The sequence below is a fragment of the Ursus americanus genome, chromosome 9 (genome assembly GCF_024610735.1).
Source record: "Ursus americanus isolate L20-20 chromosome 9, mUrsAme1.1.p, whole genome shotgun sequence".
NCBI classification, from domain to species: domain Eukaryota; kingdom Metazoa; phylum Chordata; class Mammalia; order Carnivora; family Ursidae; genus Ursus; species Ursus americanus.
The window spans coordinates 79,305,757-79,328,646 of NC_142135.1; the positions used below are offsets into that span (position 1 = coordinate 79,305,757).

Sequence of the window (22,890 nt, forward strand, 5' to 3'; positions counted from 1 at the left end):
CAGCTTTAGGAGGCAACCAAGGCTTTCTGTAGTGAACCAAGCAGACAGGTCTCTGGATGACCTCTTGGGGGGTACGCACGGAGCACCATGTGGGGTGCTTTAGGAGGCCCTGGAGGCCAAGGCCACAGGCAACCCTCCCCCACCACCCAGGGTCCTGGTGGGGAAGATGGGGGAGATGCGTCATGGGGGCTGCAAGGAAGTGCTGGCAGAGCTCAGAGACCCAGTGCTGGCTAAAAAGGTGCAACTCAGCTTTTTATGAGAATGAGTGAAAGCCCAGAGGAAGAAAACAGAGAAAGAAAAGGGAATAACACAGAACCTTGGGGTAATGCTAACCATATGAATTTAGATATAAAGAAGTAAAATTAGGAGCAAGGATAAATTCCTTTTACTTTTACTTATTTTTTCTTTTTTATTAAGTTTTTAATTTTATTAACATACAGTATTATATTAATTTCAAATGTATAATAATATAGTGATTCAAAAATTCTATACATCATAACTCCGTGTTCATCCAGATAAGTGTACCCTTAATCCGCTTCACCTACTTGACTCATCCCCCCACCCACCTCCCCTCAGATATGCTTTATTTTATTTATTTTTTAAGATTTTGTTTTTAAGTAATCTCTATACCCAACATGGGGCTTAAACTCACAACCCCGAGATCAAGTGTTGCACACTTTACTGACTGAGCCAGCCAGGTGCCCCTGACAAGCTTTATTTTAAATGAGTATGGGTAAATTCCTTTAGGAACTAAACACATACATGAAATAGTTCCTCATTTCCAACCACTCTTTTTCACATTTATGTCACAAATCTGTGGCCATATATAATTCTGTGAACTTAATGTAGGTGAGGTAAATCTAGCTTCCTTTTGCTCACCACTCTGGGTTTGAAGGGGGCTAATGAACCCCCTCCTGCTCTGTCTGTTCTGCCCCCTGCTTGGTTGCTTCCCACCAGTCTTCTTTCTTTTATATCCTCTTCTGCTGTTTCTTCACCAGACTGTCATCCAGCCAGAGTGCACGGTTCTCTGTCCTTCTATAACTTCGACGATGAAAGCCCCGAAGTTAAAGTGCAGTCCCAGAATGACTTTTACCCTCCCGTGGCTCATGAATTGTCTTGCTCACCTCAAACACATGGCACATGCGTCTTCCCACAGAATTGTTGAGGTGTGCTTTTGGGGCAGCCTGCAGTCCAGTTAATGAATGGTGATTGCCCATGACCCACTCTACTGAACTGGGAGGAGGCTTAGAAAACAGAGGGAAGTGGCTGAGGTTGGCAGCATAGTCCACAAGTCAAACTGTTGAGTAGTTTTTCCTTGTCTTCATTGACCTTGTATAGAAATTAAGGAGGGGGGCGCCTGGGTGGCACAGCGGTTGAGCTTCTGCCTTCGGCTCAGGGCGTGATCCCGGCGTTATGGGATCGAGCCCCACATCAGGCTCTTCCGCTATGAGCCTGCTTCTTCCTCTCCCACTCCCCCTGCTTGTGTTCCCTGTCTCGCTGGCTGTCTCTATCTCTGTCGAATAAATAAATAAAATCTTTAAAAAAAAATTAAGGAGGATAAGAGGTAAAACCTAGTTTTTAAACCATTTTCCTTAAAAGTTTTATATATGCATTTGAAAAAGCTCATAGAACTGAGTAGGCAAAATGAATACTGTTAGCTATCTATTTTAATTTGATTAATATATTTGAATGTCCTCTTGTACCTTTGGAAATATAAAATATTTCCCATACTGTCTGTCTTCTTTGGGGTTTATGTATTTTCTTGCCTAAAGAGGAATATTTGGAAGTTCATAAAATATGGTGAATTAATCCTTACTATGATACTATTTATTACCATTGACATTTAAAAAAGAAATTGTAACGTAATTAAAATATCACTTTTCAACCATTATTTTAATTCTTTATTACAGTTTCCTTTAATTATTTGTATCAGAGTAATACATGCATGTATTTTAAAGAGTCAAATACTTTGCCAAGCTTTCTAGAAGAACAGCAGAAGAAACAGCAACCCTCCATACCCATTTCCCAAAATTCCAGACACAACCACTTACACCCTTCCGTATCTCCAATATTGCTGCCCTACCTTTTTTTTTCTTTCAGTAGTAATCATTCTCTTTTAGCTTGCATTATGGACGTTGAGGATCTGGCCCCTTCTTATCTCTCACCCCCACCTACCACACACACAGTCACAGTGAATTCTTCCTGTGTTCTCATCCTCTGATATAATTATGTCTTAATCTTGGTTTCATGAGTAGTTTCCTCTTATTTTGACTACATAAATATTATGTGTCTTCAAGGCATAGTGCTACTATGATTATTTTTCCTTTTTTGTACAATAATTTTTCCTAGGCATTAATTATTCTGGTTTAGATTTCTACATATTATTACTTGATTTCCTTTGAGTGGTACCATTGTCTTTTACTGTGTTCCAACACATAAATGTTTCATCTTAAAAGAAATCTCTCCTGGAGCTTCTGAGCCACCCTGTTCCAGGCTACTTGCTCTTGGGGTGTCTGCTCAGCTGTGGTCTAGAGACCACCTCTTCATCCTGAGAATGAAGAGAGACTACCTCTTCATCACCTCTCTTGGATCTGATTCTTCTTCCTTGGCTTGTTCCTTCTTTCTGGTGAAGAACTTCCTCGAGTAGCTTCCTGAGAAAAGGGGTCAGAAGCAGTAAGCTGTTTTTGATGCTTTGATGGCACTCACACCTCCTGGGTAATTTAGCTATAGAATTTTGAGTGTAAACTCATCAGGGTTCCCTAGTCCCCAAGGTTGGGTTGGGAAACCTGGTGGCATTCATTTTGTTGATTCTTTTAAGAATTGGATTTTTTCTCTGCTGAAGATCTTAGGATCCTTTCTTTTAAATCAATTTTAGGAAATTTCACAAAAGTGTCCTTTGGAGCATGCAGGTCTGTTTTAGTCCATGTTTCTGGGCTCTAGGAGGGCCCTTTCAGACTGCTAATGCACTTTCCAGTTCTGGAATATTTGGATGATTTTGTTGATGATTTCCTCATGTCAGTTTTCTTTTTGGAATCCTGTTGCTTGGATATCAGACCTTATCAGATCTTGTGATTTTCTTGTTTTTTTTTTCTTTTTGCTTTGTATTCTGGGAAATCATGTCAACCTATCTTCTAACCCTTTTAAGTTTGATATCATATTTTTAGTTTTCATTAGCTTTTTCTGTTCTCTGAATGCCCTTTCAGTCCTTGATCAGTTGCAATTTCTACTTTTGTCTTTTTGATAAATGATAATATTTTGAATTTTTTTTCCCCCTGGGTGGGCTGTTTTCAACAGCTGCTCTTTCCCTATTTGGTTTGTTTGTTTGTTTGTTTGTTTTTTCCATTTCTCTCCTTCATATTTGACACTTTCCTCAAAATGTCTGGTGACTTGGCTTTTTGCCTGTACTCCCATATGGAGCACTAAAAAGGCATTTGGAATAGCTGCACATCAGGAGTGCAGAGGTCAGACTAGACTAGGACACTGAAACTCCTGATGTGTTGGTATCTTTGCCTGTGCTTTGTGCTCATGAATTACCCAGGGGCAAAATCTCCAGTCTCTTGCCTGTAGGCTAGCAGGCCAGGGTGCCAGCACTCTAGAGGCCAGGCAGGAGCAGGCAGCTGCAGGTTCCAGAAGCCCTTGTGGTCTCTCGTGGTGTGGTTGCTGTGCCTGAAGCCATACCGGCCCTGTACACCCACGGGCCCTGTGTCCTCTCCCAGGCTCCACGCCCATAGCACTAGGGACAGTGCTTTCTAACCACACCTCCTGCTGCAGCCTCACTTTCCTCTCCTCCCGTAGATGTGTCTGCTGCTGCCAGGTCCTGGGCCTTCCAGGTCGTCTCCACTGACCTTGCTTTGTCCCTGTTCTCTGCATGGTGGCACTGGGGTTGGGCTGAGTTAGTTACAACTTTCTATTCTCTAGCTTCCAGAACTGGTTAGTGGTCTCCTGTGCTCTTCTCTGTTCTTCATAGACTTATGTCATTAAAACAAAACAGAACTAGCAGAGAGTAAAAAATGGAGGCAAGCAAATAATTCTACTTTTATTTTAGGGGATTCTAGAAAGGAAGCGAATTCAACTGCAAACGTCAGATTGGCCATCTGTAACCTTTATATTCTTCAGGTATAGATAATCGGGCAGAAATATTAAGATTACGCAGAAGATTTATAACGGACCAAGAAAAGCTCAGTTTGATTTATGCCAGAAAAGGTATTGCTGAACAAAAACGAGAGAAGGTTTGTATTTGTTTCAAGAATTTGAGTTGTCAGAAATATTTATTTTATATCAAAGGATAATATATTAAGGAAATAAGTTTCTTGTCAGATATTTCTTCCATAACAAAATTAGCAAGCAGCACTGTATGAGTTAAAGTTACTTATGAAGCAAAGATTATTCCTCTGACTAATGTAGATATAAAGGACGGTCATGACTACTGATGAGGTCGTGGGTATCTTGGAATGGGGACTGTGTGGATAGTCCCTTGAATCTGCGGTATGTTGCGGCTCACAGCTACTGCCAGGACCTCATCCCTGCCCCTTATCTCAGACTCTCACTGCAGCTTGGCTTTGTACTTCTCTGTGCACAGCCTGGCTGTCTCCATGTGGTGGAGACACAGCCTCCAGTCACTCCTGAATGATCTTACAACTTTAGCTGCTAGGAAGGGTTAGCCAGAGCCTTGACCTACCCTGGGTCTGGGGCCACTGTGGGACCACATCACAACCAGCCACTCTCCTAGGGGTACCTGGATGAAGAGGGAATGGTGAGCCTAGAGAAAGGGGTGAACAGGCCAAGCAGGTGGTCCAGGGTTATCTGCTGAAAGCATTGACCTAGTGTGGCATGAATTAAACATTTCTCAAAATGTGGAAATAATGAAAGAATTTGTTTAGCCATAGCTTCAGTGTTACTTACGAATGAGTAATTATGACAAAATTTTCAAGAAAGACAAGATGGTGAGTTAAAAAAAAAGACTGAGTTTGTTCTATTTCAGTTTAAATCCTCATTCACTTAATTAACTTGGAAATCTGAGTATGAAGTAGTTGAATGTTTCCACTATATCTTCTGTGGAAAGAAAATGTACATTTCATCTTTCTCTTGTCTCTGTAAGTACAGCCATTCTCTCTCTCTCTCTTTTTTTTATTATGTTCAGTTAGCCACTAACATCATTAGTTTTCGATGTAGTGTTCAATGATTCATTAGTTATGTATAATATCCAGTGCTATTCTCTTGAAGATGAGGATCCAAAATCAGTGCCCCACAGTCATCCCACGGTCCTCTCACTGGCCCCACCACACGTGGATGACCTTCTGCTTTGCCCACTCAGAGAAGTAGCCACAAGCTACTAATTAAGCCTAAAACCTAACTAGGTGTACCTGAAGGAAAGAGCAAGCAGAATATGGACAGAAGGAAAAGATAAGACCAGGATTGTTGGCTAGAAATCACAGGGAGGTATTTTGGTCTGATACAAAGAAAGTCCTTTAAATAATTAATAAATGCGGAATGGCCTGCGGTGTGAGGCCATGCATGCCCTCTGACACAGGTGTTTTCACCTGAAGTGGCTGACTTCTCAGTAAGAACGGTGTGGAGGTAATCAGGCATCGGAAGTCCATGCATTTTATTTGTTGGGAGCATTGTGCTCAGTGTCAGGCACTACTCTCAATGCTAGTGGTATAGAGGTGAATATAATATAAGCATTCATGGAGCTACAACCCAGTGTGTACAGCAGAACAAAAAAAAATGAATGAGTTAGGATTATAACGTGCAACGTTGGAAATTAACCAAGTGATGACCCTGTGTGGGGAAGACTGTTAAAGAGGAAGTGAGAAAGCAAGCCTCTTTGAAGAGGATATCTGAGGTGGGAACCAAATGATAAGAGGAAAACTGTGAAAAGACATTCTAGGCAGAGATGTACAGGTTCCACAGTCCTGTGTGGTGGGGAGTCGGGGGTGACTCAGGAGCAAGTACAAGGCCAGCCTGGCCTGAGCAGGTGAGCAGGGTCAGGAGGAGCTGGGAGTTGGGGCTGTGGTGCTCTCACTGGGCCTGATAGCCAAGGTTTTTCTAAGAGGAATTAAGAGGAAATATAACCCTCTGAAATATGGCTTTAAAAAGTTTTAATTCAAGTTCTCTGAGTTTACCAATATTTACATTATTTTATGATGAATATTTAAATAATCTTACTGCTCATTTGATAGTAATTTTTATTTTGGATTTATTGTCTGTCATAGACTGGTAAAGTGTAGTGACCAAAGCATTTTGGATAAAAATTGTCATCAAGTTCACCTTTATATTAAAGATAAGTACTGACCGATTGTTTCATAGTTCATGCACTACAGATTTTTTCAATGAGAATTCTAATCTTCTTTCTTTGGTTCTAATGATTATAGGAGTTTAAGAGTGAGTTAAAAATGAAGCACGATGCCCAAGTCATTTTGTACAGGAGTTACCGTCAAGGAGACCTTCCTGACATTCAGATTAAATACAGTGGCCTGATCACCCCCTTGCAAGCTGTGGCCCAGGTTCGTCCTTGAATGCTTCATTTTTCTATTGACAGATAAAAACTATTTAAGAGTTCCCGGAGGCTACTATATGCAAGGAAAAATGGTTGATGCTACACTGTATCATAAACAAGGTGTTGATTTGTCTTTAACAATAGACTTGGTTAAAAGACATTGGTCCAAGTCTTGGCCCTGCTATTTCCTGGCTCCAAAACTTCTTTTCATAGGTGCGACTCAGAGTCATCTAGAAGATAGCCCTGCAGTTGGGGTCGTTGTCAAAACACTCAGTACTCTGAGCCACAACTTCTTCATCTATAAAACCAGGGAGTGAAATCTATTTTTCTTACCAATAATGTTGGTCAGTGAAATAATATGTAATAAACTTCAAAGTGCTAAGCCACTTAAATCATTGCTTATACGAGATCATTTTTGTGGCTGGTGGGATCAGGAGAATATCAGTTTATAGGTGGGATTAGTATTTTCCTCCTCTGTTAATTTTCTTAATAGCAGAGGATTGCAAATATTTTTCTAAATTGTTAGGGTTGAGAGTGAATGAAGTTTTCTAGCTGAATTCTCTGACAAAAACAGAATATTTATTCCCTGAAAGCCTAATTAAGATTCCTTTGATTTTATTGAAATAACTAAAAATTGAAGAGTATTTTATACACACATACACACACGTAACATTATGCTAGGTGCTGAAATATAATGCCATATATTTTATTATATGTAAATTTTCAGAACTAATGTTGCTTATAATAATAAATTATATCTGCATAATCTTTTACTCTTTTTTAAGCTTTTTAATCTAAATAAATATAGATTAACAGGAATTTGCAAAAATAGTATATAGTCCCACATACCCTTTACCTGGCTTCCCGCACTGGTGGTATCTTTTTTAACCATAGTACATTATGTTGGTCTGGAAATTGACGTTGGAACAATAGTGTTAACTGGACTGGTCTTAACCACTTTTCCCTTCATGTGTGTGTGTGATTCTGTGCAATTGTAGCATACTGATTCATGTAACTACTATCACAGAAGAGCCCTTGGTTCTTATAGAGTACCTTCACATTTCTTTCATTAGATTCTCCCAGTAATTTTGTGACATAAAGGCAGTTGTTAGACACATTTGCAGATAAAGAACTGAAGGTTAGCAAAGAATGGATAATATGGTTCAAACTCTGTATCTTGCTGAGTGTGGAACTCAGACACAGCCCCCTCTGTTTTGATGCCTGGCCCAGTGCTTTTCTTTACCCTCATTATTTCCCAGTTTTTCTAGTGCCTTGCACACATGTATTCACATCACTGCCTCAGAAATGATGCTGCCACCTGCTCTCCTAGGCATAGTTTGCATCTGCCCATGTTGGATAGGTATGTGTGTGTAGCAGGTTTCAAGCCTGATATTGCTGAGAGACCCATGTCCAAGTCAGTTCATCTCATTGGTGCTTGGAAAATATTAAAATGATGAATTTTGTTCGAAAAAACATGACTACATTTTTTCTGTTCTTTGAAAAGGAATGTGTTTCCTTATATTTCTCAAATTCCAATTCTTCATTCAACAAATACTACATATGGAGCAACTCCTTCTGGATGTCGGGAACTGCTCTAAGCACTGAGGTGCAGCTGTGGACAAAACAGATGAGGCCTCCTCTGCTGTCTGGGGCTCCCCTTCTTCATCATGAGCATTGCACGCTAGAGAACTGAAGAGGAGCCTGTAAACTAGCCATTACAGCACGTGTCCAGCAGCAGCATTCTGTTGCTCTGAAAACATCATCTTAAGCATCATTGTATTATCATAACAGAGGGAGCATTTGGAACTCCCTGGGCAGTGAGGGAATTTGTGCATAAGACTCAAGAATTGGGTTGTAGACATGAGAACCTTCTGCCGTAAATTAAGTGAAAAAAGTTATCAAACAGATACCATATGAAAGAGTGTGCATGTCAGTAAAAGACCAACCCGTGGCAGTGACTGTCTTCATGTAGTATAATTATGAGTGAAATATTTTCTTTTTTCCTAATTTATATTTTCTGAAGTTTTATAGCAACCATATAACTTTATATAAGACAAATACATTACTTAAATAACAAAGAACAAATCAAATTGTACTTTTTATTCAGATGCAGTTTTTATCAAGCAAAATAATTTTTAAATCTTACTAATTCATGCATTCATGCCTTCATTTATAAAATACAGACGCTGCATGCTAGAGACTGTTCTTAGTACTGGTGTCATAGGCACAGATAAAGGATAAGGTTCCTGTGGTCATGGAGTGTGAGGGTTAGAGCCATAAAAGATCAGGTAGCACTCTGTTAGAGCTGAATACACCAAACATGAAAAGCACAAAAATGGCTACTGATGGTTTTAACAGTTTAAATGGTCATAATGATGGGACTTTGAAGTTTTAAATTGGCATTTTATTTAAGCTTATTAGTTAGTTATCTTTAGCTTTATGATGATACTAATGTGAAGATAGTACCTAAAAATCTCATTTGATCTTTCTTGAAGATCTTATCAATTACTGCAGTGGTCACTTGATGTGCATTGTCTTGGCTAATTGTTACCACAACCCTGAGATGTGTTCTGTTATCCCCATCTTAACGATGAGGTATCTGAAGGTCCAGACTCACCTATGAGTTAAGCTATGTGTCTACATATGAGATTTAAGCCAGCTTACATTACTTCTGGGTCCAAAATCCATGATATCACAGGTATATTTGGTTAAATTTCAAATACTAGCCATGTAAATGCCTGTTGAAACTTTCTAAACAAAATTGAGATGTAAATTAGATGTTTGCAGCAGTTTGTGTTTTCAAATAAAGCTCTTATAGTATTAGTGAATTATAGCATTTTTATTTCAGATCCTAATTTGTCTTTGTCTTGGATATTTTATAGAGAGACCCAATAATTGCAAAACAGCTCTTTGGCAGCTTGTTTTCTGGAATTATAAAAGAGATGGATAAATATAAGACCGTGTCTGAGAAAAACAACATTACTCAAAAGTTGCTCCAGGACTTTAATCATTTTCTTAACACCACTTTCTATTTCTTTCCACCTTTTGTCTCTTGTATCCAGGTAAGAGTCTATATACATGCTTCATAAATATGCATTATCTACTTTGCCATCATATGACTATGTCATAATAACTTCATTTGTTTCACAAGCTGAAGCACAAGGTATTTGAGTAGATGTGCTCTGTGTGGTTAACTCTTCCCAGATGGGTAGGTGTGGTTATTTGTGTTTTTTTTTGTGTTTTTTTTTTTTTTTTTAAAACAAGCATATAGGGGCGTCCGACTCTTGGTTTGGGCTCAGGTCATTATCTCAGAGTCCTGGGGTCAAGCCCCATGACAGGCTCCATGCTCAGCGGGGAGTCTGCTTGAAGATTCTCTCCCTCAGCCCCTCCCCCCCACTTGCACTTGCTTTCTCACTCTTTTTTTCTCTCTCTCTAAAATAAATGGATGAATATTTAAAAAAAAAACAAACAAACTTATATTGGACTGAATAATTAGAAATCAGCCTTGGTATAAAAGTGTTCTGATTTTTAATAAGCCATAAGCCAGTCCCTTCAGTGTTATATATATATAACAAGCCCTGCATGTTATTAGTTGTTTTCCCTTATATACTGTTTCACCAGATTATTTCTTGCCTCCTGATTGCCTTCAACAGATGTTGACTGAGCATATTCCTGACTTTGTTCTAAGTGGTGGGGATGGTGAGTGATGCAAAGAGGCGCAAATCTCTGCCCTCCTCGAATTACAATGGGTGACAAACAATAAACAAATACAGAAGATAACATGAAGTAGTCTGAAGTGTCATAGAACTTGAGTACTACAGAAGCACTAGTGTAATGTAGGGTAGTAATGAAGCAGGGAGGGAGACAGCCTCTTGAACAGGGTGGGGGATATGTACCATGATAGATATTTAGGCGGAGTGGTCAGAGAAGGCCTTTCTAAGGTAGTACAGTTTGAACAGATGTTAATGTAGGCATAGTTTCAGTACTAACTAAACATGCTTACTAGAAGGTTACTTTTTCATAAAAGGAATGTTTCCTTTGCCATTCAAAACTTGGATCATTATAAAGTCCTTAATAGAAAACCGTTTCAGCAATTGCATTACTAGGTATTTACCCCAAAGATACAGATGTAGTGAAAAGAAGGGGCATGTGCACCCCAATGTTCATAGCAGCATTGTCCATAATAGCCAAACTGTGGAAGGAGCCCAGATGCCCTTCAACAGACGAATGGATAGGTCCGTATATACAATGGAATATTACTCAGCTATAAAAAGAATGAATACCCATCATTTGCATCGACATGGATGGAACTGGAGGGGATTATGCTAAGTGAAATAAGTCAAGCAGAGAAAGACAATTATATGGTTTCACTTACATATGGAACATAAGGAATTGCATGGAGGACATTAGGAGAAGGAAGGGAAAAATGAAGGGGGAGAATCAGAGGGAGAGATGAACCATGAGAGACTATGGATTCTAGGAAACAAACTGAGGGTTTCAGAGCGGAGGGGGGTGGGGGTGTGGGTTGGCCCGGTGATGGCTATTAAGGAGGGCACGTGTTGCATGGAGCACTGGGTGTTATACAAAATGAATCATGGAACACTACATCAAAAACTAATGATGTATTGTATGGTGACTAACATAATATTTAAAAAAAGAAAAGAAAACTGTTTCAATTCATTTTAGTATTTTAAAAAATTTTTTAATTTAAATTCTATTTAATTAACATATAGGGTATTGTTAGTTTCAGAGGTAGAATTTAATGATTCATCAGTTGCATATAACACCCAGTGCTCATTCCATCAAGTGCCCTCCTTAATGCCTATCAACCAGTTATCCCATTCTCCCATCCACCTCCCCTCCAGCAACCCATAGTTTATTTCCTATAGTTAAGACTCTCTCATGCGTTATCTCCCTCTCTGTTTTCGCCTTTTTGTTTTTCCTTCCCTTCCCCTATGTTCATTTGTCTTTGTTTCTTAAATTCCATATATGACCGAAATCATATATTTGTCTTTCTCTTATTTCACTTAACATAATACCCTCTAGTTCCATCCGCATCATTGCAAATGGCAAGATTTCGTTCTTTTTGATGCATGAGTAATATTCCATCGTATATAGGTATCACATCTCCTTTATCCATTCATCTGTCGATTGACATCTGACTCCTTTGATATTTTCACTATTGTGGACATTGCTGCTATAAACATTGGGGTGCAGGTGCTGCTATAAACATTGGGGTGCAGGTGCCCCTTCAAATCACTGTGTTTGTGTCCTTTGGATAAATGCAATTGCTGGATTGTAGGTAGCTCTATTTTTAACTTCTTGAGGAACCACCATACTGTTTTCCAGAATGGCTGCACAACTTTACATTCCCAACAACAGTATAAGAGGGTTCCTGTTTCTCTGCAGCCTCACCAACATCTGTGTTTCCTGAGTTGTTCATTTTAGCCATTCTGACCAGTGTGAGGTGGTATCTCATTGTGGTTTTAATTTGAATTTCCCTGATGCCCAGTGATGTGCATTTTTTTATGTATCTGTTGGCCATTTGTATGTCTTCTCTGGAGAAATGTCTGTTCATGTCTTCTGCCCATACTTTCACTGGATTTTTGTTTTTTGGGTGTTGAGTTTGATTAGTTATTTATAGATTTTGTATACTAGCCCTTTATCTGATAAAACATTTGCAAATATCTTCTCCCATTCTGTAGCTTATCTTTTAGTTTTGTTGACTGTATCCTTTGCTGTGTAAAAGCTTTTTATCTTGATGGAGTCCCAATATTTCATTTTTCCTTTTGTTTCCCTTGCCTTTGAAGACATGTCTAGCAAAAAGTTGCTGCAACCGAGGTCAAAGAAGTTACTGCCTGTGTTCTCCTCTAGGATTTTGATGGATTCCTGTCTCACATTTAGGTCATTCATCCATTTTGATTTTATTATTGTGTATAGTGTAAGAAAATGGTCCAGTTTCATTCTTCTGCATGTGGCTGTCCCAATTTTCTCAGCACTGTTTGTTGAAGGGACTGTCTTTTTTCCATTGGATATTCTTTCCCACTTTCTCGAAGATTAGTTGACCATAGAGTTGAGGTTCCATTTCTGGGTTCTCTGTTCTGTTCCACTGATCTATGTGTCTGTTTTTATGCCAGTACCATACTGTCTCGATGACAATTTTGTAATATAGCTTGAAATCTGGAATTGTGATGCCTCCAGCTTTGGTTTTCTTTTTCAACATTCCTTTGGCTATTTGGGATCTTTTCTGGTTCCATACAAATTTTAGGAATGTTTGTTCTAGTTCTGTAAAAAATGTTGATGGTATTTTGATAGGGATTGCATTGATGTGTAGATTGCTTTGGGTAGCATACACATTTTAACAATATTTGTTCTTCCTATCCATGAACATGGAATGTTTTTCCATTTCTTTGTGTCTTCCTCAATTTTTTTCATAAGTGTTCTATAGTTTTCAGAATACAGATTCTTTACCTCTTTGGTTAGGTTTATTCCTAGGTATCTTATAATTTTTGGTGCATCTATAAATGGGATCAATTCCCTGATTTCTCTTTCTTCTTCATTATTGTTAGTGTATAGAAATGCAACTGACTTCTGGGTATTGATTTTAATATCCTAGGACTTTCCTGAATTTCTGTATCAGTTCTACCATTTTTTTGGTGGAATCTTTTGGATTTTCCACAGGGTATCATGCCATCTGTGAATAGTGAAAGTTTGACTTCTTCTTTGCTGATTTGATGCCCTTTATTTCTTTTTGTTGTCTGATTGCTGAGGCTAGGACTTCCAGTAGTATGTTGAAATAGTAGTGAGAGTAGACATCCCTGTTGTGTTCATGACCTTAAGGAAAAGCTATCAGTTTTTCCCCATTGAGGATGATATTTGCTGTGGATCTTTTGTATTTGGCTTTTATGATATTGAGATATGTTCCCTCTATCCTTACGTGGCAGAGAGTTTTTATGAAGAAAGGATGCTGTGTTCTGTCAAATGCTTTTTCTGCATCAATTGAGAAGATCCTTAATTGATTTCTGGTTGTTGAACCACACCTGCAGCCCAGGAATAAATCCCACTTGGTTGTGGTGAATAATCCTTTTGATGTACTGTAGATTCCTATTAGCTAGTATCTTGGTGAGAATTTTTGCATCCATGTTCATCAGGGATATTTATCTGTAATTCTCCTTTTTAGTGGGGTCTTTGTGTGGTTTTGGGATCAAGGTAATGCTGGCTTCATAGAATGAGTTTAGAAGATATCCTTCCATTTCTGTTTTTTGGAACAGTTTCAGAAGAACAGGTCTTAATTCTTTAAGTGTTTGGTAGAATTCCCCCAGGAGGCCATCTGACCCTGGACTCTAGCTGTTGGGAGATTTTGGCTTACTGATTCAATTTCTTTGCTGGTTATGGGTCTGTTCAGGTTTTCTGTTTCTTCCTGTTTCAGTGTTGGTAGTTTATATGTTTGTAGGAATGCATCCATTTCTTCCAAGGTGCCTGATTTGTCGGCATATAATTGCTCATAATATTCTCTTATAATTGTATTTCTTTGGTGCTGGTTGTGATCTTTTCTCCTTCATTCATGATTTTATTGATTTGGGTTATTTCTCTTTTCTTTTTGATAAGTCTGACTAGGGGTTTATCGGTATTATTAATTTTCTCAAAGAACCAGCCCCCAGTTTCATTGATCTGTTCTATTGTTTTTTGTTTTTTGTTTTTTTTTCATTTCTGTATCGTTGATTTCTGCTCTACCCTTTATTATTTCTCTTCTCCTGCTGGATCTAGGCTTTATTTGCTGTTCTTTTCCCAGCTCCCTTAGGTGTAAAGTTATGATGTATATTTGAGACCTTTCTTGTTTCTTGAGGAAGGCCTTTATTGCTATATACTTCACTCTTAGGACTGCCTTTGCTGTATTGTAAAGGTTCTGAATTGTTATGTTTTCATTTTCATTTGCTTCCATGTATTTTTTTAAAATTCTTATTTAATTTCCTGATTAAGCCATTCATTCATTAGAAGGATGCTTGTTAACCTCCATGTATTTGTGTTCTTTCCAACTTTTCTGTTGTGATTGTGTTCAAGTTTTAAAGCATTGTGGTCTGAAAATATACATGGTATATATTTTTTTGTACCGCTTGAGACCTGATTTGTGACCAAGTATATCATCTATTCTTGGAGAACGTTCCATGTGCACTCAAGAGGAGAGCATTCCATGTGCACTCAAGAGGAATGTGTATTATGTTGCTTTAGGATGAAATGCCCTGAATATATCTGTGAAGTCCATCTGGTCCAGTGTGTCATTCAAAGCCTTTGTTTCCTTGTGGATCTTCTGCTTAATGATCTGTCCATTGGTGTGAGTGGGGTGTCAAAGTCCCCTACTATTTTTGTATTATCATCAATGAGTTTCTTTAATTTTGTTATTAATTGTTTTATATATTTGGCTGCTCCCAAGTTGGGGGCATGAATAATTACAATTGTTAGATCTTCTTGTTGGATAGACCCTTTTATTATGAGGTAGTGTTTTGTTTATCTATTATAGTCTTTGGTTTAAAAACTAGTTTGTCTGATCTAAGGATTGCTACTCCAACTATTCTTGTCCATTAGCATGATAAATGGTTCTCCATCCCCTCACTCCTCACTTTCAATCTGGAGGTATCTTTGGGTCTAAAATGAGTCTCAGCATATCAATGGGTCTTGTTTTGTTATCCAATCTGATACCCTGTGTCTTTTAATTGGAGCATTTAGTCCATTTACATTCAGAGTAATTCTTGAAAGATAGGAATTTAGTGCCATTGTATTTCCTGTAAAGTCACTGTTTCTGTAGATTGTCTCTGTTCCTTTCTGGTCTTTGTTACTTTTGGGCTCACCCTCCACTCAAAGGATCCCCTTTAGTATTTCTTGCAGGGCTGGTATAGTGGCCACAAATTCCTTCATTTTTTTGTTTGTCCTGAACCTCTTTATCTCTCCTTCTATTCTGAATGACATCCTGGCTGGATAAAATAATCTTGGCTGCATATTTTTCCCATTTAGCATGTTGAATATGTCATTGCCAGTCCTTTCTGGCCCGCCAGCTCTCTGTGGACAGGTCTGCTGCCAGCCTTATGTGTCTACCCTTGTAGGTTAAGGACCTTTTGTCCCAAGCTGCTTTCAGGATTTTCTCTTTATCTCTGAAATTTGTAAGCTTTACTATATTATGTTGGGGTCTTGACCTATTTTTATTGATTTTGTGGGGGGTTCTCTTTCTCCTGGACTTGAATGCCTCTGTCTTTCCCCAGATTAGGGAAGGTCTGATCTATAATTTGTTCAAATAAACCTTTTTCCCCCCTCTCTCTCTTTATCTTCTGGGACCTCTGTTACTCAAATATTATTTTGCTTTATGGAATTACTGATTTTTTGAAGTCTCCCTTTGTGATCCAGTAGTAGTTTTTCTCTCTTTTTCTCAGCTTTCTTATTTTCCATCATTTTGTCTTCTATATCACTGCCTCTCTCTTCTGCCTCATTTATCTTAGCTGTTAGAGCCTCCATGTTTGACTGCATATCAGTAATAGAATTTTTAATTTTGTCCTGATTAGATTTTGGTTCTTTTATTTCTAACAGTAAGGGATTCTCTAGTGTCTTTTATGTTTTTTCAAGCCCAGCTAGTATTTTTATAAATGTTTTGATTTCTAGTTCTGACATCTTACTTTTATCCATATGGATTAAATGCCTGGCAGAGAGTAGTGCCGCCTGTTCTTTCTTTTGCGGTGAATTTCTCCTAGTCATTGTATTCAGAAAAGTAAGAAGGAAAGAAAAAAACAAAATAGCAAAAACATCAATAATAACCACAACAAAAACCTCAAGAAAGGTTTCTGGTATATACTGTGTACACTCTGCTGTTGTGTTTTGGCTGCTCTTTCCCACTGGTCCTTCTTCTACAGAGTTCCTCCTTGCTTGCAGTGGGTAGTGTTTTGACCTTTAAGTAGGTGTGGTTTGATTTCTCAAGTTAAACTTGTAAAGGAAAAAAGAAAAAAAGAGAAGGAAAAAGAAAAAGCCAAACAAAAACAAATTCTGGTCCAAAACAAGAGAAAGGGAAATGGAACAAAAATGGATACAAACATACAAACAATAAACTATAAACCTGACTGTAGAAAATAAGAAACAAGGAAGGAAAGAAGAGTAGGGAAAGAAGAAAAGAGAAAAAATGTAGCCAGGTCCAAAAAATAAGAGAAGGAAACAATTGAACTGACAACTGAACAAAAGATTATAAGCATGATACAAAGAAAGAAGAAAAAGAAAAGGGAAAAAATAGTAAAGGATGAAGAATAAAAAATAAGAAATAGAAAAATAGAAAATGAGAAAAAAAAATTAAGAAAAGAGGGGAGTAAAAAACAAAAAAAAGAAGCAAGCCTTGTCCTATTTCCATTGGAGGGTGAGGTTTTGGAACTGTCTTTAATCAGTGGACTTGGTAGATATGAGGGCTGTGTTGGTCTTCTGCGGGAGAGGCTTGCTGGGCTGGTTCACAAGGTGACTTGCCCTTTTAAAAATGTCCCTGCCAGGCACTGGGGTACAGTGTAGTGTAGGGAATTCCAGAGTCCACTGGAGGTGCTGTGTTTCTCTCTGAAGAACTGCTATGCTGGTGGGAGGAAGGAGAGAGGAGTGGTGGAGGAGATAGAAAATGGTGTCACCCAGCCCTCTTGTCCCTGGGGAGCAGAACTCCCAGCCGCACTGTTCAGAAGCCCTCTTAGAAAAGCAAACAATCTCCCATGTCCTGTTGTTTCATCAGTTCCCTGCCCTAACCTGCCTACCTGCCTGTGCCTGGACCGTTGGCACACCCAGAGACACAGATCTGTATTTTATCCTTGGCTGGTGGCTGGGATTCAAAATTCCCAAGTTTTAAAGGGCCTGATAAGGTGCAGGCCCAGTCCCATCCCAGGAGGAGAGGCTTGGGTTGTGCCCAGCACGGTCCCATCCCAAAAAGCCATCACACAGCTTGCTCAGAGGCTAGAATTTATGGTAATGCTCAGCAAAAAGTTAGAACCAGGTTATTGGTAGTCTGCACTCAGCTCTGTCCCCTACTCTCTGTCCCAGAAAAGCCTTTAAAAAGGCTTGACTCTATCGTGGCAGACAGCAAAAACTACGGCCGTTTAATTGCAATCTGCTGCAGTCTCTGCTTTCTGCTCAGTTCAGCCACGGAAAAGCAGCCACTCAGCACACACACAGAGGTTTAAGCCTGCTGTGGCTCACAGCAAAAAGTTAAGAGGTTTTCTGCCCTCTGTGTGCACCTGTGACCCTGCTGATGAGCACCACTCAATGGTTCCGGCTGGCCTTTGGTCCTTTGAGAGGCTAAATACGCACTTCCAAATGCCCTCTGGAATGGGTGTGGTATCTCCCTGTGCAATCCACGGGATCTCCTCACTGTGGCTTATTGTGTGGTCCCTATGCACCGGGCTCTTTCCCACTTTTTCCCTCTTCCTGACTTTGCTCTGAGAAATGGGTTCTGTCCCCTTCATGGCCTTGCGGCTTTCCTCTCCCCCAGTTTAGGGCTCTGAACCTTGTATCTGCCCCATTCTCTTGCTCCAGCTGTGCAGATTATTTCCTTAATCCTCTGATCATCCCAAAATACTTGAATGTTGATCTGGTTGTATTTGAAAGACATGGCAAGTTCAGGGTCCCCCTACTACTCTACCATCTTAACTCTTCCCCCCAAAGCCCATTTTTGTAATTGTGTAACTAGTAACCTCGCTGGAGTAATTTAGAGTATATATTGTTTAATAATATTTATCAGTAGCTTTGGTTTGCAAACTAATTTGGTAATAATTCCCTGAGATGAAATACTAGGTTTTCCTGTTTTGTTCTTTCCTATGTAGCATGAAACTGTTAATACCGTTTCTTTTTATATATTCTATTTTTATTGGTTTATAATTTACAAGTAGAATTCCATCATTGTTTTTTTCTTGGGTACACTACAGATAAGATTTGAGAAATTATATTGAATTAGCCAGTATTTTAAAATAAGTTTCTCTTTACATTGTATTCCAAAGTGATTTTTTAAATTCTGAATTCCTAGTTTTGTCCCTATATATATATTTAAAAGCTAGTTTTCTCCATTGTTGTTGAAGAGAGTCATTAAATGCTATTAAGTAAATAAATGGCTTCTACTCACTCTAGAGTTTGCTCTTCGGCATTGCCTATGGAGAAAGCAGCATGAATTCAATCAGTGCCTGCAATCTGCAGCATTTACTATTATGACTTTCTGTTTGTGGTTCATATCTTAAAGTATGATTTTTTTCCTCTCTCCATGAAATCTCAGTTCATTTGGCATGGCATTTACATGAGTTCTTATTCTAGTAAGCACTATCTCTCTGAGATGCCACTTCCTAACCATGACATCCCAGAGTGAGTTTCTTGTCTGCTGTATGTCCTGTATTTGTCAGATTACCCTAACTCTACCCTCAAACTGGAAGAAAAATCCATTTAGCCATTTTTCCATGACACAGTCAGTGACTGGCAAGCAGATATTAATTTGTCCTACATGTATGCTATTCATTGCTTGTTTGATCTTTATAAAAATTTTGATTTCTTTATGAAGCACTTCTGGAGGATATTGTGTGTGTGAATCTCTAAGAACTATGGAATATTTGAAATGAAGAAATGTCTCTTGCCTTCACCTAATACGGTGAGATAAGGGTCCAAACAAAGAATATTGTTATTCCAGTAGATCGTCAACATTTTGAAAATTAGACTTCATTACTTTATTCTGTTTTGGAATTTATGAAAAGTGAAATCAGTCAACTGAAGTTTTTTTGCTTAGCAAATCATTCTTTATAAACTGTCAACAAGATTATACAGAATAGTCAATCTTCTTGAAAATAGACTCACAGAACTGATTTAAATTATGAGAATGTGTTTACGTATAAAGGAATGATATACCAGTAATAGTTGTTTACTTATTTAAAACTTTCACCAAAGACTTCTATTGGCAAATGGGAATAAATCTTAAGCTACATGCTGTCATGGACAACATTGTTTACTACAATGTCTAGAACATAGAGGACATTCAGTAAATATAGAATGAGTTGATTCCTTGAAAATTAAAAGTATGCTTTAAAGATTTTATTTATTTATTTATTTGCGAGAGAGAGAGAGAGAGAGAGAGAGAGAGAGAGTGCGCGCATGCACGTGTGTGCCCTTGCACTAGCAGGGAGAGGGGCAGAAGGGGAGGGAAAGGGAGAGAGAGAGAATCTCTCAAGTAGACTCTGTGCTGAATATGGATCCCGACGTGTGGCTCTATCTCACAACCATGAGATCATGACCTGAGCTGAAACCAAGAGTCACAGGCTCAACCGACTGAGCCACCCAAGAGCCCCCAAAATATATTTATTTTAAAATAGTCTTATGTAATTCAGGGTTTCCCTTTCTAAATTAGAATGATGTTATCTCAAAATCTGATACCCCAATTAAGACCAAGAATTTGTGTTATTAATTGAAACAGAATTTTATTTGGATTTTTTTTCCTATACCACTGGTTCCTTCCAAGAGCGACATTTTTGTTTGCTAGCTTGCTTTGGAGAATCTGTATTCTTTCAAGTCCCCTAAAGTAGAACTTAAGTTGGCTTGATCAGACTTAGCAAGTGGTCCATGTTTGGCACAGCTGCGAGGAAAGTATTGTGTTTGTGGCTTGTGGGGGACTGTCTTTACTGTCTTTTCCAGATATCTGCATATATGTGCAGAGACACACATGAAGTACGTGCCCATATTCGGGTTTGTTTTAATGAAAATGCGTCCATATTATTTATAATGTTCTGTATATTGATCTGTAGTTTATTTTTTATTGGTGTATATAGGACTCTCAAATTGAGAATTACAAAGTAAAGGTCATAAAAATTCCTGAAATCCTCTAATTCAATATTATTGTGAATAAGTTAGCCCCTGGGTGGAAGGAGGTGAGAAAAACGATGCTAAAGAGTGTAACAGAGATAAGTATAACCTACTTTTTGGTGATTGGATATGAAATTTTTGTGTTTCAACTGCTTTTCTCACCTTGAAATAGGCTAAATATTCCTGGAAACTACAGTTGTCATTTGGATATATAAATTATATATACAAATTTTTTTGTGTTTTTCTAGTGGTTTTCTTGCTTTAAATTAACGTCTGAATAGGAAGTGTAAAGTAAAAGGTCATTTCCTCCTTTGAGCAAGCTGAATGTTGAGGAAATTTTGTTAATAGAATTACACAGAGAAATTTTTGGTTATATCACTACTTATGTCAAAATGTTCTTTTATGTTTAGTAAAATGACTTATTTACTTGTGAAGATACAAAGTACCACAGGCAAAATAGCTGCATGTGTTTGTGGTTTCACAGGAAATCAGTTGCCAACACACAGACTTGCTGAGCCTCGACCCAGCTTCTGTCAGTGCTGGCTGCCTGGCCAGTCTGCAGCAGCCTGTGGGCATCCGCCTTCTTGAGGAGGCCCTGCTCCAACTGGTGCCTCAAGAGCCACCTGCCAAGAGGTTTCAGGGGCGGACTCGCCTCTCTCCTGATGTCATCAGATGGATGGAACTTGCTAAGTAAGCTCTGTGATCCAGACTGTTGGGAGAACAGTGAATTTGACTGAAGTAATACAGAAAAAAAATGTTTCATTCTGCTGGAAAATGAGCAAATAAAGTTGATAGTAACACTTTTGCAAAATTTTTTGAAAAATCTCTCTGGTGAAGTACCATTCCGTAAGTCAAGAATAGTTGTCACAATGAGGAATGTCTTGTTTCAGGAAAGAGACCACCAATGAACCCTGTTCTTTCAGTATACAATCTTTTTGGACTGAGGGTGTTGTTTACCAAGTTTAGTTTCCTGTAGCCTGTGGCCATAACTTACAGTTTTATATGTTTTTACTGCTTTACTAAACTGAATAGAGGATAATTCACTATTTTTAGCAGGACTCAAACTTTTAGAAACAATTTAATACAATTACTTTGTTTATTTGGGAAAAACAAGCTCCATTTTGTCATGTGCCACTTTGCATCATGTCTGATTTTTTCCTTACTTGTGGTTTTATCATAAAGCCAGTGCCTAATTCTGAGAAGGATGTTAGGTTGAAATTAAATTTGAACTTCTATTTTCTAGTGCTGATTGTTAGATCTTCAGGTTCTAGGAAAAAAGAGAGTAAAGGTTAGGGTGGGAAATCCTTGTACTATTCACTGTTTTATAGTCATTCATATCTTTCTTTCTTAATTGGGCACTGTGTGTGAGCAAGACATTGTGTCAGCTGCTTAAAAGAATTAGACATGTCTCCCAGACTCACAAAACTAGCCATCCAGTAGGACATGTATGTACTTACATGCATAAATAACCATACATGAAATGGAAAGTGGTGAGTTCTCTTGAGAGGCAAAATAAATACAAGGGCAGTTAAGAGGGTGCATCTTGGCTAACACTGATTCTACCTATTAACCATTTTTATCCTGTTGTTTCGGATGTATAAGTGAACAGTCAGTAATACTTTCTATATTTAATATTTTTAGGGAATGAGAAACTCATCTAGTGTGTATTTGCTGGGTAAATGAAGTATACAACTTTTAAGAGCCTAAACTTTAAGCATTTGTTTCTAACTTTAATACTTCCTCATACTTCTGGGGCACCTAGGTGGCTCAGTGAGTTGAACACCCAACTCTTGGTTTTGGCTCAGGTCATGATCTCAGGGTCCTGAGATCGAGCTCTGCTTTGGGCTCCACACTCAGTGGGGAGTCCGCTTGGGATTCTGTCTCTCCTTCTACTCCTCCCCCTGCTTGAGCTCTCTCTGCACTCCTTCTCTTTCTCTCTAAAATAAATAAACTTTTAAAGAAATACTTCCTCATACTTTTGTGTATATAATATTTTGCATTCCTTTCAAACAGAGTACTAAGAACATAATTTTGCCTGTTCATGTTATGTCAGGGTCATCATTTTGACCATGTTACAGTGTGCATCATCCCGGGAACATGGGGCCAGTGCAAGGTGGATATGAGACTGATCTGTTTTCTGAGTTACTGGAAAATGGTTGTAGTTTCATCTCCTCTTGGCCTCTTGGACTGTGAGCAATTATCCTGCCTCCCATCTCCCTACTTCTGTCTCTGATTTGTTACCCATAACCCTCTACAAACAGAGCAAAGAGAGGGCCATGTCTACTAGACTTTTATCTAAATTTGGAATCCTGGGGCTTCTGGGTGGCTCAGTTGGTTAAGCATCTGCCTTCAGCTCAGGTCATGATCCCAGGGTTCTGGGATTGAGTCCTACGTCGGGCTCCTTGCTCAGCATGGAGTCTGCTTCTCCCTCTCCCTGCTCTTGCTGTCTCTCTCTCTCACTTTCTCTCTCTCAAATAAATAAATAAAATCTTTAAAAATAAATAAATAACTTTGGACTCCTTAGGCTCTGATAGAGCCCTTTGAGCTTTTTTGAT

The 22,890-nt window shown here is 38.7% G+C and overlaps 1 protein-coding gene across 4 annotated transcripts in view; it reads left to right on the plus strand.

The window, feature by feature from the left end:
- PRKDC (protein kinase, DNA-activated, catalytic subunit) overlaps nucleotides 1–22,890 on the plus strand; it is a 224,653-nt gene that overhangs the window by 137,462 nt on the left and 64,301 nt on the right. For all 4 annotated transcript variants that reach the window (XM_045789112.2, XM_045789113.2, XM_045789115.2 and 1 more), the window contains 4 exons: nucleotides 4,117–4,229; nucleotides 6,375–6,506; nucleotides 9,382–9,561; nucleotides 20,820–21,025. In XM_045789112.2, the coding sequence (XP_045645068.2) occupies nucleotides 4,117–4,229; nucleotides 6,375–6,506; nucleotides 9,382–9,561; nucleotides 20,820–21,025 (631 nt within the window). The remainder of the gene's footprint in view (nucleotides 1–4,116; nucleotides 4,230–6,374; nucleotides 6,507–9,381; nucleotides 9,562–20,819; nucleotides 21,026–22,890) is intronic.